Genomic DNA, 16168 nt, shown 5'->3' with positions numbered 1-16168 from the left:
AAAGATTAAGTTGTGTGTGTGTGTGTGTGTGTTTCAAATTGCAAAATTAACTAAGACCACTATTCTAGGCACCTTTTTATTTATCATCTTTTAATGTTGTCAACCAAGATATTATTCTTATTTCTCATATGACAAAACTGAAATCTTACGAGGTCAAGTGACTTACCTGGGAAATGACATTAAATATCAAAACTAGGATCCTAAGCCAGGTTACCTGGCATATAATAGGAACTTAATAAATGTTTATTGAATGACTAAGTTATAGACTCTGAGTAACGATATGGTTAGTATAGCTTATTCAGCAAATAGCTCTAAATTATGAAGTAATTATAGGGAAGAAGGGCAAAGTCAAGAGAAATCTGCACATGTTTCAGATCACTTTCTCCCCCTCACCAGTCTTGTGGGTTAGAAGCAATATATTTAATATCTTATTTTCTCTCTTCTGCCCTCCACCAGAGGGTGCTCATAAGCAATTAAATAACAAAGCAGTAGAGACAGAAATTGAGAAACCAGTACCATTTTAATTCGCAACATGGATAATTGGCCTCTGTGCAAAATGGTTGACTTTAAAACAGAACTCTTGATTCAGTTGAAATAGCTTCTTCGGTTTAAAGTTGCCTTGCAAATAACAACTTGTCTGCTTGTCTGTGCTACTATCTTTATGCAAGTAAATCTGATCATTTTTGCTAAATAGGTGTGGGAAAGACTATGCCACTAGGCAGCATCAGGATGGTCTAATAGGGCAGTATTTCTTGCATAATTTAATGCTCTTCAGTAGTATTCTAGTATTCTGAAGTATTTCAGATACTCTTCTAAGTGTACTCATTAGAATCAATAAATAGTAGGATTCAAGGATGCTGTTATTATCTATATATTTAGTTTATAAAAATACATCTGTTTATAAAAATACATCTAATTCTGTTGCAGTGGGCAACTTTTTATCTCCCTATGGTGTAATCTGGTTTTAGGGGCTAGGATGCAATAGAAGATTTTTTAAAAAAACTTTTGTGTTGAGCATCCTTTTTTTTGATAGAAAGAACTCAAGGTAATGTTGGACCAAGTGCAGAGAAGCATGAAGGTGGGCAATCATAATGTGGAAGAGTAGCATCAGGTGATTCTCCTTGTTCTGAAGCTTCCCAGCAGATTAAAAGAAACAAAGAACAAGTCAGAAGCATTTTTGATTATTTTCATATATATTTCCTAAAAGTTTTTAGAAGTTTGAGGTAATTAAATCAAGATAGTTATTATTTTACAACTAACTATAACATCTGAAGAACACAGATGTTATAATGTGTTATCTGTTATATATGTTATATATGTTATAACATAACATAATAATGTTATGTTAACATTATTTAGTAGAAAGATGTAGGATACGAGTCAAGAGAATATGTTTATGCTATCATTAAGCAGATATGTGACTTGAGGCAAACAGTTTTACCTCTCTACATCTCAGTTTCTCTCCCTGTTAAATGCGAGGATTAGACTAGATCTTGTGAGAAGAAACTGCCTTTCATTTGGAATCTGTTGAGGATGATGGGACTCCTGATAGAATAAGTTTAAGAATAGGCTGCTGATACATTTCCCTCTGGAGATTCTCAATGCTAGCTTGGAATGGAGCTGGGGATGCTTGACAGGGAGGGTATGGCAGCAACGCTTAACTCAGTTAAGGCCTCAAGGTCTGTGGTCTCCTGCCTGGGATGCCAACAATTGATGAATTCTAAGGACGCTTCTGACTCTAGTATCTTATGAGTCTAAAATGAAGCCATCTGTAGGAAGCCATCCTTGTTTCTTCCAACTCTGCTTTCTTATATGATAACATTCATGTTTATGTACATAACAAAAAAACCTCAGAATTTGTTACTGTTGGTTTATTTCATTAAACCTTACCAACTTGCCAAATCAATTGGGCACTATAACACAGCAAGGCCAGACAGAGGACACAGTTTTTTAGCTATTTACACAGGAGTTTTGTAAATAATTGATCTTGACTTATACATCTCTTATGATATTCTATTGGTTCCAGATTATTATTAGTCACTTCCTTTTTAACAGTGTGTTTTTTTATGAGGTGACTAAACTGCTATTTAACCCTGCTACAAGAATGTGACAGTGGGCTAGTCCAGACAAGTGGAGGTGCACTTGGTAACTAACATTCTTAATAAGCTTGCTTCAACCTGCCACAAATTAAAAGCTCTGTGACTTTTCTAGCACATAAGTGATTTAAAAAAAAAAAAAAAAAAAAAAGCTTGGATTGTGAATAAATAAGCTTTTTTGATTTGCACTCTGGTTGGCAGTAAATGAAACTTCAGCCTCATGATTCAGTTTTGCTTAAAACTACCTTAATAATCTGTCTAGCTAAGCAGTGAGCTTCTGTAAATTTTAAAGGGTTGATCCAGCAGTCATCTTCGGGGCTCCGTAAAAAGGCTTCGTGTTGCTCGGAAACATGATGTAGTTGAAAACTCCATGGCCTTTGGAGTAAAATCTGCTTTGCCACTTAGTGGTTGATTGATCTTACATAAATTATTCTACCTCTCTAAGGCTGTTTTATGATTCATACAGTCATGGTTGTCTTTAATTTGTAGGATCATCATGTAGAGTAGACATATGTTAAGCACCTAATATATAGTACCTGGCAAATTGATGGTATCTAGGAGTAGCTGTTTTAATTAAGCCAAAGAAAGTAATTATTGTTTATCAGACCATAAGACAACATATAGTAGGACCTTAATAGTTGTTTGATAGAATTCTTTTTAAATGGCTCTGAGATAAGACTGCCTGAGTTTAATTTTGGTTTGCTACTCAGTACCTGTATGACCTTGGACAAGCTTCTTAATCTATGTAAGGCTTAGTATCGTCATCTTTAAAAAGGGGATTATAATAATACCTATCTGGCAGGTTAAGTGGAGTAATGCATATAAAGCAATTTGCACAATACCAATACACACTAAACTCTCAATAATAGCAGTTAGTTAAAAAATATTTTTAAAACTACTGAGTAGTTTCATGGGTAAATATACATATTTCAAAACTTATCAAATGATACTCTTCAAAATATGTGTAGTTATTGTGGATCAATTATACCTCAATAAAGAAGTACTTAGTGATTGTGTGTGTATATGTGGTATGTATATATATATATTCTTTTTTAAAACATTATTTCTTTTTAATTAATTATTTATTTATTTATTTATTGGCTGTGTTGGATCTTTGTTGCTGTGCACAGGCTTTCTCTAGTTGTGGCTAGCGGGGGCTGCTCTTCCTTGCAGTGCAGGAGCTTTTCATTGCAGTGTCTTCTCTTGTTGTGGAGCACAAGACTCTAAGTGCACGGGCTTCAGTAGTTGTGGCACACAGGCTTAGTTGCTCCACGGCATGTGGGATCTTTCCAGACCAGGGATCGAACCCATGTCCCCTGCACTGGCAGGCAGATTCTTAACCACTGCGCCACCAGGGAAGCCCCTATATATTCTTCATATTGTGTTGATTGTATTCAATGCTGGTGCCCAGTAGCATTCCCAAACCTGGATAGAATTAATTATGCTGGTGTCAAGATGATGACAAGCTTGAAAACATGGTTGTAAAAAAACTTTCTTTTATTAATGTTGTTTTTGAAACACAAGGGAATTGTATTTTACAAACTGATTTTTTAAAGATACATATAGTAAAGCTATACTTTCAGAACTGTTAGTGTGTGTTACTAAGTGTGTCACATGCAGGGTGAGGATCCTGCAGGTGACTGAACTGAGTTTTCTTAGTGACGTATTAAGATCACAGTCCATTAGAGTTGGAAGGGATCTCAGAGGTCATTCATGTGGGTTGCTCCCATATTTTGCAAAAGAGAATGTTAATTCTCCTGATGACTGGCTCAAGGTCCCATAACCTGGTTTCCTAAATTCTTGTTCAGTACTTTTTAAATGTCTTAACGTGTCATTAACAGTGAGCAATAAAGACAGGCTACAAGTGTGTATTTGGGAAAAGGCTAAAATTTGGCTACAAAATAAAAATACTTTTAAGAGCTAATCCATATGTTTAGAGAAAGCATTACTTAGAAGGGCCTAAAATAATAATAATACTTGTCAGAGATAGCCAGTGATCAATTATGATGATTTACAGGAGTTGTCTTTTGCACATTGTTTTGGTATTTCATTTTAATTTGTTTATAAGGAAATTATGTAAGAGGAAACATTGAGAAGATTCTCAAACTTCATAGAAGAATGTGCTTTGGAGGCTTCTCAATTGTTTCAAATAATTGCCATTATTATTTATGAAAATTGGTTTCATCTGTGCACATTGCATACTCCAGCAGTTCACAACTTTTTGGTCTCAGGATCCTTTTGTACTCTTAAAAAGTCATCAAGGGGCTTCCCTGGTGGCGCAGTGGTTGAGAGTCCGCCTGCCGATGCAGGGGACACGGGCTCGTGCCCCAGTCTGGGAAGATCCCACGTGCCGCGGAGCGGCTGGGCCCATGAGCCATGGCCGCTGAGCCTGCGCATCCGGAGCTTGTGCTCCGCAACGGGAGAGGCCACAACAGTGAGAGGCCTGCTTACCGCAAAAAAAAAAAAAAAAAAGTCATCAAGATGCCAAAGAGCTTTGGTTTATGTGGATTATATCTACTGACATTTGTCATATTCAAAATTAATATTGAGAAAAATTAAATGTTTAAGATAACAATAATAAATTGATTATATGTTAATATAAATAGTATTTTTTTAATGGAAAGTAATTGTATTTTCCAAAAAATAAAATTAGTGAGTAGAGTGATGTCTTACAGTTTTACATACCTCCTTAACGTCCGGCTTAATTGAAGACAATTGTATTCTCATATCTTCTGAATTCAGCCTGTTCTGATATGTTGTTTTTGTTGACGTATATGAAGAAACTCTGTCCTCACACTGATCTGTAGTTGGAAAAGGGAGGAGTATTTTAATAGTCTTTTCAGATAATTGTGAATATTCTTCTTTGATACTAAACTGACAAGTGATAGTTTTCTAAAGGCTGGTTTCAATGTGGAATCTGGAGCCATATCAATGTACTTTTCGAACTTTGTTACAGCAATATCCCTTGGTCTGTCTTGCACTTTGAGTAGATCCTTTATCCATGCCTGATTTTACAACGTCATGAATTCATTGTTATTTGGAGAGTATTGGTCCTCTGAGTTATACAGATTTTCTAATGTTGAAAGATTTCATTATATAATATCAAAAATTTACTTCTGCTAGTATCACCACTGATCTCATTAGAAAAGTCTTTAAGCATTAAGGAGCTATTGAGTCCATGGTGGCTGATGGTTTTCCAAAACTTTAATCTTTAATTTTGAAAACTCAAATTTTGTCATTGGCAATTAATACTTCCAGACTTGTGCCTTGAAATAACAAGCTTGCCTCATTCATTTTGGAGGAGAATCCTGTCAAATACCTAAATCTGAATAACCATAGTTCGTCTGCCAGTCATTTAAGTAATAATAGTGTTCCATGGAAAAAGTAGCTGGTTCAGAACACAACTCAATTATACAAGTGCTTTTCCCTCAGCACAACCTTAATTCTCTGCTGTGCAGTGTGAGTGCTTTATGCATACTTCCCAGTTGTCACATAGAATATTAAAAGGCATGTGCTCAAGGGTCAAGTTTAATTAAAAGTAATAATTTTTGCCCATTCAACAGCGGCATTCTTAAGTGAAATTGGCATTTTTACAGTGAGTACATGGTACTGGAGACTTTAACACAATATGGTGTCACTACTTTGGTTTGTGCTAAGGCACCAGCAGTTTTGCCCACCATTGCTTTTTTTTTTTTTTTTTTTCTGTGGTACGCGGGCATCTCACTGTTGTGGCCTCTCCTGTTGCGGAGCACAGGCTCCGGACGCACAGGCTCAGCGGCCATGGCTCATGGGCCCAGCCATTCCGTGGCATGTGGGATCTTCCCGGACTGGGGCACGAACCCATGTCCCCTGCATTGGCAGGCGGACTCTCAACTACTGCGCCACCAGGGAAGCCCAACACCATTGCTTTTTTACCATCAGTGTAAAAAACATAGTGAAAAAGTCAAATACTATATAAGTATTTATTTAGAAAATTATTTTGACTTTGTGGAACCCCTAAAAGGTTCTTAAGAACCTTGTGTTTATAGACCACACTTTGAGAATCATTGGCATAATGTCTTCCTATGAAAATACTAAATACTTTCTATAAGAAGAAAAGAAAAGAACTTCAGTAGATTTTAAGAGTATTCAATATTCTTCTTTAAGCCATTCTCACAGAAAGCCTGTTAGGAGAGGTAATATTATCCATTTTTATAGATGAAGAAACTGAGCTTTGAGATATAAAATATTGATTGGAGTAAATAGTAGAACAGTGACTAGCAGAAGTGAATTTGAACTCAGGACACTCTGACTTTAAAAGTCCTTGCTTTCAAGAGAATGAGAAGACAAGCCACAAACTGGGGGAAAACATCTACAAAAGATATATTTGATAAGGGACTGTTATCCAAAATATACAAAGGACTCTTAAAACTCAACAAGAAAACAAACAACTCAGTTAAAAAAATGGGCCAGGGCTTCCCTGGTGGCGCAGTGGTTGAGAATCTGCCTGCTAATGCAGGGGACACAGGTTCGAGCCCTGGTCTGGGGGCAACATGCCACGGGGCAACTAGGCCCATGAGCCACAACTACTGAGCCTGCACGTCTGGAGCCTGTGCTCCGCAACAAGAGAGGCCACGATAGTGAGAGGCCCGCGCACCGCGATGAAGAGTGGCCCCAGCTCGCCGCACCTAGAGAAAGCCCTCGCACAGAAACGAAGACCCAACACAGCAAAAATAAATAAACAAATCAATAAAACTCCAACCCCCAACATTTAAAAAAAAAAAAAATGGGCCAAAGACCTTAGGAGACACCTCACCAGAGAATATACACAAATGACAAAAAACCATAGGAAAAGATGCTACATCACATGTCATCAGGAAATGCAAATTAAAATAACAGTGATATACCACTATACACTTATTAGAATGGCCAAAATCCAGCACACTGGCAACACCAAATGCTGGTGAGGTTGTAGAGCAACAGGAATTCTCATTTGTTGCTGGTGGGAATGCAAAATGGTACAGCCACTTAGAAGACAGTTTGGCAGTTTCTTACAAAAATAAATATACTCTTACCATATGATCTAGTAATTGTGCTCCTTGGTATTTACCCAAGGGAGTCGAAAACTTATGTCCACACAAAAACCTATACACAGATGTTTATAGAAGCTTTATTCATAATTGCCATAACCTGGAAGCAACCTAGATGTCCTTCAGTAGGTGAATGTAGAAATAAACTGGTACATCCAGACAATGGGATATTATTCCCCACTAAAAAGAAATGAGCTCTCAATTCATGAAAAGACATAGATGAACTTTAAATACATATTATTAATTCAAAAGGTCCATGCTACATTCACCTGTCTCCTGTTATTAAATAGAAAGAGTTGCTTTTAACAATCCACAAGAATTTTTTAAGTGCCTGCATTTTCCTTAGATTATTTATTAACACTGCAGATTTACTTGATTTTGGTCATTTTTCTTCAAGTCTAATTTTTTTTAAATAAATTTATCTATTTATTTATTTATTTTTGTCTGCGTTGGGTCTTTGTTGCTGCGCGTGGGCTTTCTCTAGTTGCGGCAAGCGGAGGCTACTCTTTGTTGCAGTGCGTGGGCTTCTTACTGCGGTGGTTTCTCTTGTTGCGGAGCACAGGCTCTAGGCATGCAGGCTTCAGTAGTTGTGGCACGTGGGCTCAGTAGTTGTGGCTTGCGGGCTCTAGAGCTCAGGCTCAGTAGTTGTGGCTCACAGGCTTAGTTGCTCCACGGCATGTGGGATCTTCCCAGGCCAGGGCTCGAACCCATGTCCCCTGAATTGGCAGGCGAATTCTTAACCACTGCACCACCAGGGAAGCCCTCTTCAAGTCTAATTTAAAAACAAATTTGACATCCTTATGGTACTGAGTCCAAGCTCATACTGCTCACCACATGACTGGCCAATAAATCGAGTTGTTGAGGCAAGGAATAGTGACTTTATTTGGAAAGCCAGCAGGCCGAGAAGATGGTGTACTAGTGTCCCAAAGAACCATCTTACCTGAGTTAGAATTCAGACTTCCTTTATACTAAAAGGGGAGGGGTGTTGTTGGTTGTTGCAAACTTCTTAGTCCCGGAATCCTTTGTTCTTGCAGCTGTCCACGTAGATAGGTCCAGTCACAGTGTTCCTGTAAACCTCCAACAAGACAAATGTTATTTTCTGTTCTGCAGCTTTTTATCTGTATATGAATGGAAACGTTTTATACCTTTGAAGATCAGAGCCTTGAGAATGGGCTATCATGTATATTTTCAGGCTATAGGCAACATTCCAAACTTGTAGAAAAAGCAGAATACAGAGGTTAAAGTAAAAGAAACAGATCCAATATGGGGTCACATTTGTTCTTCCCTGTTACACTTTCAGTCATCAGCTGACAAGAAGAATCAGCTTGAATTCTTGCCTACAGTGGCTATCATGCTTAAAAATGTGGTCTTATTTTTAAAATGTAAATACCGTAAAATTGCTTATTTTTGTAAAGAGGAGTTTGTTGAACAGTTTAAAATATATAAGCTTTTTGTGTTAATGTAGTAGAATTATACTTGTCAAATTAATTCATTAATTTAGCATTATTTTGAATCAGTGTTATTTTCTTACTGGTCATTTTATCCCAAGCCACAAGTACTCATTCACAGAATAACAAAAAGAGTGTTTGTTGAGCATCTACTGTGGGCTAGGCATTGTTCTTAATGCTTTACACATATTAGCTCAGGCTTATCCCAACCCTGTGAGAAAGTACTAGTCTAATACTATCTCTATTATGTATCATTAGGGCAGCTATGGTTTTTTTGTTTTTTATTTGTTTAGTTTCATCTGTCTTATAGGTGTATATTCATCATCTCCCCAAGACATTTTCCAGAATATCTTTCAAAGGCTTATTTATAAGGACTTCCAACACTTGCAGTTGTGAGATTATACCTCTAAGAATAATCATGAAATTGGTGTTAAATATCCTTGTCTCTTTTATTAACCAATTCTGACAGATGAGCTCTGTAAGCACCTGAAGCATCATTGACAGGAGAGGGGAAGGGCTAATTTGTTTTTCCCAAACAGTCTATTGTAGTTAAAATTAAAGTATTTGAGGGAGCACTCTGTAATATGAGAACCTTTGTAAACACAAATATAAGGCAGCCTTTTCGGAGGAAGAATTTTAGATACGACCTAAACTTATATTTTGGTATTTTAGGTATATAAGTGTCTTATGGAATTTCTTTGATTCTGTGTCTCTCCTACAATTTATATTTTTTAGGTTTCATAATACTCATATCTGATTTCCATGTACATTAGAGCCATTTATTTTAATCTCAGGGATATTTTTCTTTTTTCACTCAACTGTAGGGATTGTTAACAATTTTCTTAATGATAAGCTTAGGAGAGAACTAGACAGGCCCTGTTCTTGCCCTCATAGAACCTTCTACAGTATTAAGCTAGACTTACAGGTTTTTTTGTCCTCTCCACTTTTCAGTTACAAATATTATCTGTATTCTTATTCATTACATAGCAAAGGTCTGTGTTTATTTCCAGTATAATTTCAAGCTTAAATTTATGGTATTCGCTCAAATGGGGATCATTGTTCTTTATATAGAAGGCCTTTATTGAGTATTTCTGTTCCTAGAGATTACCAGTTTACAAATTTTTCCACCCCACCAATGTGTTTAAATATGCAAGTTCAAGTATGTAACGAAAGAGTATAACTCACAGTGTTACTTTCTGGGGAAAAACTGCTTTAACCTAGTACAGTGAAGGACTGTGACTCACTTCAAAATCTATTTCAACTCTTTATTCAGTTTTTTTCTGGCAATATTAGACTTAATTCTTTGACTTCCCATCATGGCAGATGCAGAGATTCAAAATGGGTTCAAAAATTCAATATAGGATAAAGTCAAGATTCCTTTATTTTACTGTTTAATTCTACATACTTGCCGCACACCTGGGGGTATAATCTTCTGGATACTTAAGGATTGGGAGAGGTTGGTGAAAAAGTAGGTTAAAGCAATCTTGTGATTGAAAGATTACCATTATGTAGAGGTTAATTAACTAATATGATGTATGTAAATCTAAATGTAAATTTTCAACTATAAAGTCAAACAAACCTGCAAATTTCTAGTCAAACAAACCTAGAAATTTCTTTTTGTAATTTCTTGCAAAATAAATACTCCAATGATAATAATATTGGTTATTTACAATTACATAACCATTTGATTTCACATACATTATCTTATTGGATCTTCATACCAACTCTGTGAGAGAAATAGAACAATTGTAATACACCATTTTCTAAGTAAGAAAACTGAAGTACAGAAATTCTAAGTGATTTTGCCCATTGTCGTTGAGTGCTTTAGACAGCCTGGAACCTCCGCCTTCTGACTTCACATCTGTTATAGCTTTGGTCATGAGTCCCAGCAAACCTTTACTGTAGCCCTAACTTCTTGAAATCACTCTCTAAGTAACTATTGTCCCTTCCAAGGGGTCCCCAGCTCTACTGAGACTGTGATATAAGTCCAGCTTGACTCATTTGTATTCCTTTTTCTGTCTCTGTTCCTATGTGTATCTCTTGTCTCCCTGACTGGTATATCTGTTCCCTTAAAACAGACACTATACCTTATATTTAATCAATGCCGGGCACATAGAAATTCTTGACCCTTTAATTTCCTCAGTGTAGAGTGAGGCCTGCTTGTTCAGCTATAGACTAAGGAGAAAGTGCTGGCCACTGTCCTCTTCAGGAATTTTAGTAGCTATGGGGAAGGTTAATATTGATAACTGTGGAGACAAGCCCATTAAAGAGCCAGCCCATTTGTAGTACCATGTACTTTAGTGAGCGCCTTCCTCCAGCTCCTCCCAAAATATGTCCTCTTTTAATTTACAATTGCTCTGTATGCAGAGGTAGTGACAGTGGAAGTTAATCACCATTCCTCTTCGCCAGGTCCTAAAAATAATGACCATTGGAGTGATAACAGCTCTTCTGCCTATTTCAGTATAGTTTCAAAGCCATCTTTTCTTATCTTATTCTTTTTAACCCTTTCAAAAGTCCATTGAGGTAGTTAGGGCAGGGATTACTCACCTCAGTTAATAGAAGAGGGAACTCTAGCTTAGAACAGAGAAATGACTTTTCCAAGATCAGGAAGCTACGTGGTACTTAAATTGAGATTTTTCTGGCTCTTCCAGTTCTCTTTCCATTACTCTACACTGCTTTTGATTGTCAGTGACATTTACCATCATTACTATTTCATTACCAGAGGATTTCAGAGTGAGGGAGGAGAACTCTTTTCAAATGAAAAAATGAAGGCAGCGTGTCTTGAAATTTTGCCTGTGCTTCTTATCCAGCTTAGCTTTGCTTTTATTTGTACTGAAATGAAATAAATTGAGCTAATAGTGACAATTATTTTGATGGATATGATTGAATAGAAATGACAGTCATTGCAGTTTTGCTTTTATTTATTTATTTTATTAATCAGGCCTTCTAGCATTTGTAAAGTACAATGCCAAAATATCTAGGTGCAAAAGCAAACAAACAAAAACCTCCAATGAGACTAAAGGAAAGATAACAATAAAAAAACACATGATTTTTATCTGTGTAATCTATATGACAGTGCACACCATAAATGATTGAAAATACCTGGATATTTAGGTGACATTTGCATTTTCCATTCCAGTATTTGTCTTCAGATAATTAGCCTAATTATAACACGTTTGAATTATAGTTAGGACTGACCCACTATCGTGTCTGGTCCCTATGAATTTACAGATATTTGGGTTTCCTCATATATCAATTTAATTCACACCTCCCCCAAAGTTACAATGAATGCTTTCAGTGTGCTAGTGGATACCCTATTTTATTTCTAACAATAATAAAAGGAACTTCACTGTATATCATCATTACATTAAATGTGTGTCATTTTACTAACACCAAAGAAAAATACCGTCTTTTGGCTATTTAATATTGTTTTAATATTTTTATGCAGACAAAAGTGATATGCATTCATATTTTCCTAAATTTAATTTAAATCTCAAAATAGTTATTTAATATCAGACCCAAAATAAAATTCGATAGAAATAAATATATATTACTTTCATTGTTTTGGCTAAATTTAGTTAGCGTTTTAGATCATAATGGTAATAAAACTGAATGTCTGTGTGCCAGCTACTGTGCTAGGTGCTTTACATATATTATAGACTCATCAGCTATAATGATCTGAAATTGTGGATTAATATTGATTAGAGCATAAATGACATTGTTACCATGTATAGAAATGTGTTTGTTTTTTTTTTAATGCCTTCGGCAAACACTCTTCAAGTACCGTTCAAAATAGATTTATAAAGTACTGCCCTGGGAATTGGGAAATGGAGGTGTTATTCTACTAATCAGAAAAGTAACAGACATGCTGGGGTGGGGAGGTGTATATGATTAGCTTTACTTTAGGCTTGTTACAGTTTCCTGGAGCTCCAGTCTATTGTCTAATGAAAAATAGCCTTGCTGTTGTAACATCTGTATATGGAAAAATTTTCAAAATTTCAAAGCCTTCCTTTGAATGTAATGCCTAGGCTACTAGAGTGAACTTTCTAATCTTGCTTCAGAAATAATAGAAAATACCTGAAAAGTAAAATTTTTTTGTGAAATATGACTTCATTTTGTTTACAAATGGTGTATTCTACTTTTTGCAGATGTGTCTTGCTGAATCAGGGCTCTCTTATCCATGCCATCGACTTACAGTGGGAAGAAGATCTTCACCTGCACAGACCCGGGAGCAATCCGAAGAGGTAAGCCTGTTTGCTTGCTTTTCATTGAACAGAAGGCCTATCCTCCACTCACATGCCCACTTCCTATTCTTTTTTATCTGCCACAGCAGTGAATAGATAAAGTTAATGTAGCGTGAATAAAGTCTCAGTAAATTCTTAAAGGCAGAAACTTTCCATGCGAGATTATTGCTAATGTGCTCCTTCTTGTTCCGTAAGTTTCATGTTTCAAACAGACAGAATTTGGGTGGATTGGTTGAAATAATTTTTACTTAGAACTGTCAGGTTAACAAAGGAATTTTCTTTGCTGCTGACCATATAGTTCAGTACATTTATTAGGATTCATCCTGAAGGTCTTTTAACTCATTGAGTTGAAGCACCTTCTATGAGCCAGACATTGTCCTCAATACTAGGTAACAAAGATGAATAACAATGTACCTATACCAAGGTGCTCAGTCAAAGGTGATAAATTAGTAAACCAATAATAATGACATAATGTAATAAATGCAGTGATGGCAGTGCATACAGGGTGCTGTAGAAACAAAGAGGAGCAAGGACATTGAACATGTTTATGTATGTGATATGCCTGCATGTGTCTTTGTGGGTCTGAACTATATTAAAAGACAGTATCTTTTCCTTGGCTACAATAGCATTGTGTCCAACCATGACTTTGGTTATAAGGGAATGGGAAAGAGAGCATGGACATTACAGTTTATCTGTTTTAAAAGTATTTATTAAGCTGCTACTCTGTACTAGGAAAAATCATCACCATGACTTAAAAAGTGCATGCAACAGAGGTCATAAATAAATAGTACAAAAAACTTTATTTATACCAGTGTTTTTTAGGCTAGTACCTGATCCAAGTATTCAAAAGCTTGAGCTCGTCCAGTAAAACCTTTTCCCACTTACATTCTATGCAAAATATGGTTGCAAAATATTTATTTAAACTTATGTATTTTAGACATTCATTATGGAAGCTGCCACAGGACTTCTGCAGCCATCCTCTGAATAAGTACTTATATCGTTTAAATATGTGAAAGAGAAAAGGGACTGCATAAGTGAAGTTCTAGTCTATGATCATCTTGTGAAAATGATAATTTGCTACTCGGTTTTTGGAAATCCACAAAGAAGGGAGGTTTTCTTCCTACTGCAAATACTACTGTACTGTTTCCTTGAGACTCTAAAAATGTTAATTTCCTTTAAAGAGCCCACACCGTTTTTTCCAGCACTTTATCTCACTAATTCCTCATGAAAGGAAAAATGATAGGGTTTCATTGCTTGGCAGAAGTTGCCAGAAATAATTTATTGAAATATTTCCTTCTAGTGCTTGAGTATATTCTTAATGACTAAAGTACGTTATGCATCAACTCTTTAATGGATAAATCTGCTAACATTAAAAGGGAGCCAACTAGCTCCACCCAAAATTCTTAATTATTCTATGCTCTGAGATATGACAGTTAACTGTTTCACTTCATTTTATTTCCTTTTTTCACCCTCACCATTATATGTGTTATATGGGCAATCCCTTCAGTGGAAAGAAGTCAATGCCATATATTGAGGACTAGCATTTTTGAGGCTGGCATACACTTTAGATTAATTATGGAAGAAGGTAGAATAGGGTTAGGAGCTTTGCAAAACTAAAACAGCCACCCTTGGGAATATCTTTAAATCTGATTATCTGGGATGAGTCCATTATTTTTCCTTCCCTGGCTAACTGTAAATACCACTTCCTCCAGGGGACTGGTGAGAAACAGGAAAGAAGCTGTGACTTGGTTTTTATGTTGTCATAGAATTATAAAACTGGAAGGGATTTTTAAAATTTGATTTACACTCTCCCATCCATTCATCCCTCATTCATTTAAACATTTTTTTAATGTCTTCTTCATGCCAAACATTAGGATCACAATCTGTGTGCTAAAGGAGCTCACTCAAAATATATCTGTGTTTTATCTCCAATGGCAGGTTTCTGTCCTCATGAAGCAACCAGTTCCATTGTTGAGCATCTCTGTCTGTTGATATCAACCTTATATTAAATTGGAAACTGTGACCTTGTAGCTTCCACCCAGTGCTTCGGCTTCTTTCTTCTGGTTTTAACCCTTCTCTTATATGACTTCATGTATTTCAAGATAATTACCATTTTGCTATTGACTGTCTTCAGCCTTGAGTTAGGAAGAAGATAATTGAGACCAGCAGTTAAATTCAGGTTTTGAATTTTATGCATTGTGGTTATGTGTTCTTTAACTGGGAGAATTTTGTTTCTTACGTCCTCCTTCTAGCCCTGCAAATACATTTTCCTTATGATAATTTAATATTCTCTCTTTTCTTCCCATCCTCCCCTTGCTCCTGAGCCCCCTTTCAATGACCTTCCCATATTTCTGGGTACCTAGATAGGTACCTATCTCTCCTCATCATGGATGCTTGGGTGGGACAGTATAGGGACCCCCTGGACCCAGGTTCCTTAGGAGTTGTCCAATCCTCAGTTGATAGTGGAGGAGCAGGAGGGGTATTCCAAGAATAACAAAAAAAGAAATTTAAAATATAGTTGATGTTAAAACTATTGATTTATATTTTCAGTTACAGAGATGTCTATTGAATACTTACTATGTGCTAGTTAAATGAATATAAACTGAAAATTTCATATTATATAACTAATGAGAAAAGTGAGATAAGCATAAGATACTAGGGGAGCACATGTATGGGGGGAAGGGTTTTATAACCTTCAGGAATGTTTTTAGGCAAAAGGCTTGTCTGCCTCATCTATCTCTGTAGCCCTAACACCTAGTAAAATGCCTGAGGGGCTTCCCTGGTGGCACAGTGTTTAAGAATCTGCCTGCCAATGCAGGGGACACAGGTTCAAGCCCTGGCCCGGGAAGATCCCACATGCCGCGGAGCAACTAAGCCCATGCACCACAACTACTGAGCCTGCGCTCTAGAGCCTGCGAGCCACAACTACTGGGCCCGCGTGCCACAATTACTGAAGCCCACGTGCCTAGAGCCCATGCTCTACAACAAAAGAAGCCACCACAATGAGAAGCCCATGCACTGCAACGAAGAGTCGCCCCCACTCGCCACGACTAGAGAAAGTCCTTGTGCAGCAATGAAGACCCAATGTAGCCAAAAATAAAATAAATGAAATAAATAAATTTATAAAAAGCAAAATAAAATAAAATAAAGTACCTGGTATATACCAGCCACAGAATAAATATCTGTGAATGAATATTTTTTAAAAAGAAGAAGGAGCGGAGGGAGGAGGGAACTACAGCAGTTGACATCCAAATCGAATTAAAAGAATGAGTCACAGTCAGACAAATGAAGAAACATGGAAATAGTATTCC

General features: G+C 36.6%; 1 protein-coding gene across 1 annotated transcript in view; it reads left to right on the top strand.

Annotated features, from left to right (window-relative positions):
• FAF1 (Fas associated factor 1) overlaps positions 1-16168 on the top strand; it is a 479002-nt gene that overhangs the window by 319454 nt on the left and 143380 nt on the right. The window contains exon 9 of the mRNA XM_060089778.1: positions 12762-12857. Coding sequence (XP_059945761.1) covers positions 12762-12857 — 96 coding nt within the window. The remainder of the gene's footprint in view (positions 1-12761; positions 12858-16168) is intronic.

This window comes from Mesoplodon densirostris, chromosome 2, assembly GCF_025265405.1.
Source record: "Mesoplodon densirostris isolate mMesDen1 chromosome 2, mMesDen1 primary haplotype, whole genome shotgun sequence".
In the NCBI taxonomy this organism is placed as follows: Eukaryota; Metazoa; Chordata; class Mammalia; order Artiodactyla; family Ziphiidae; genus Mesoplodon; species Mesoplodon densirostris.
The sequence above is the reverse complement of the archived record's forward strand: the minus strand, read 5'-3'. Positions and strand labels throughout refer to the sequence as shown.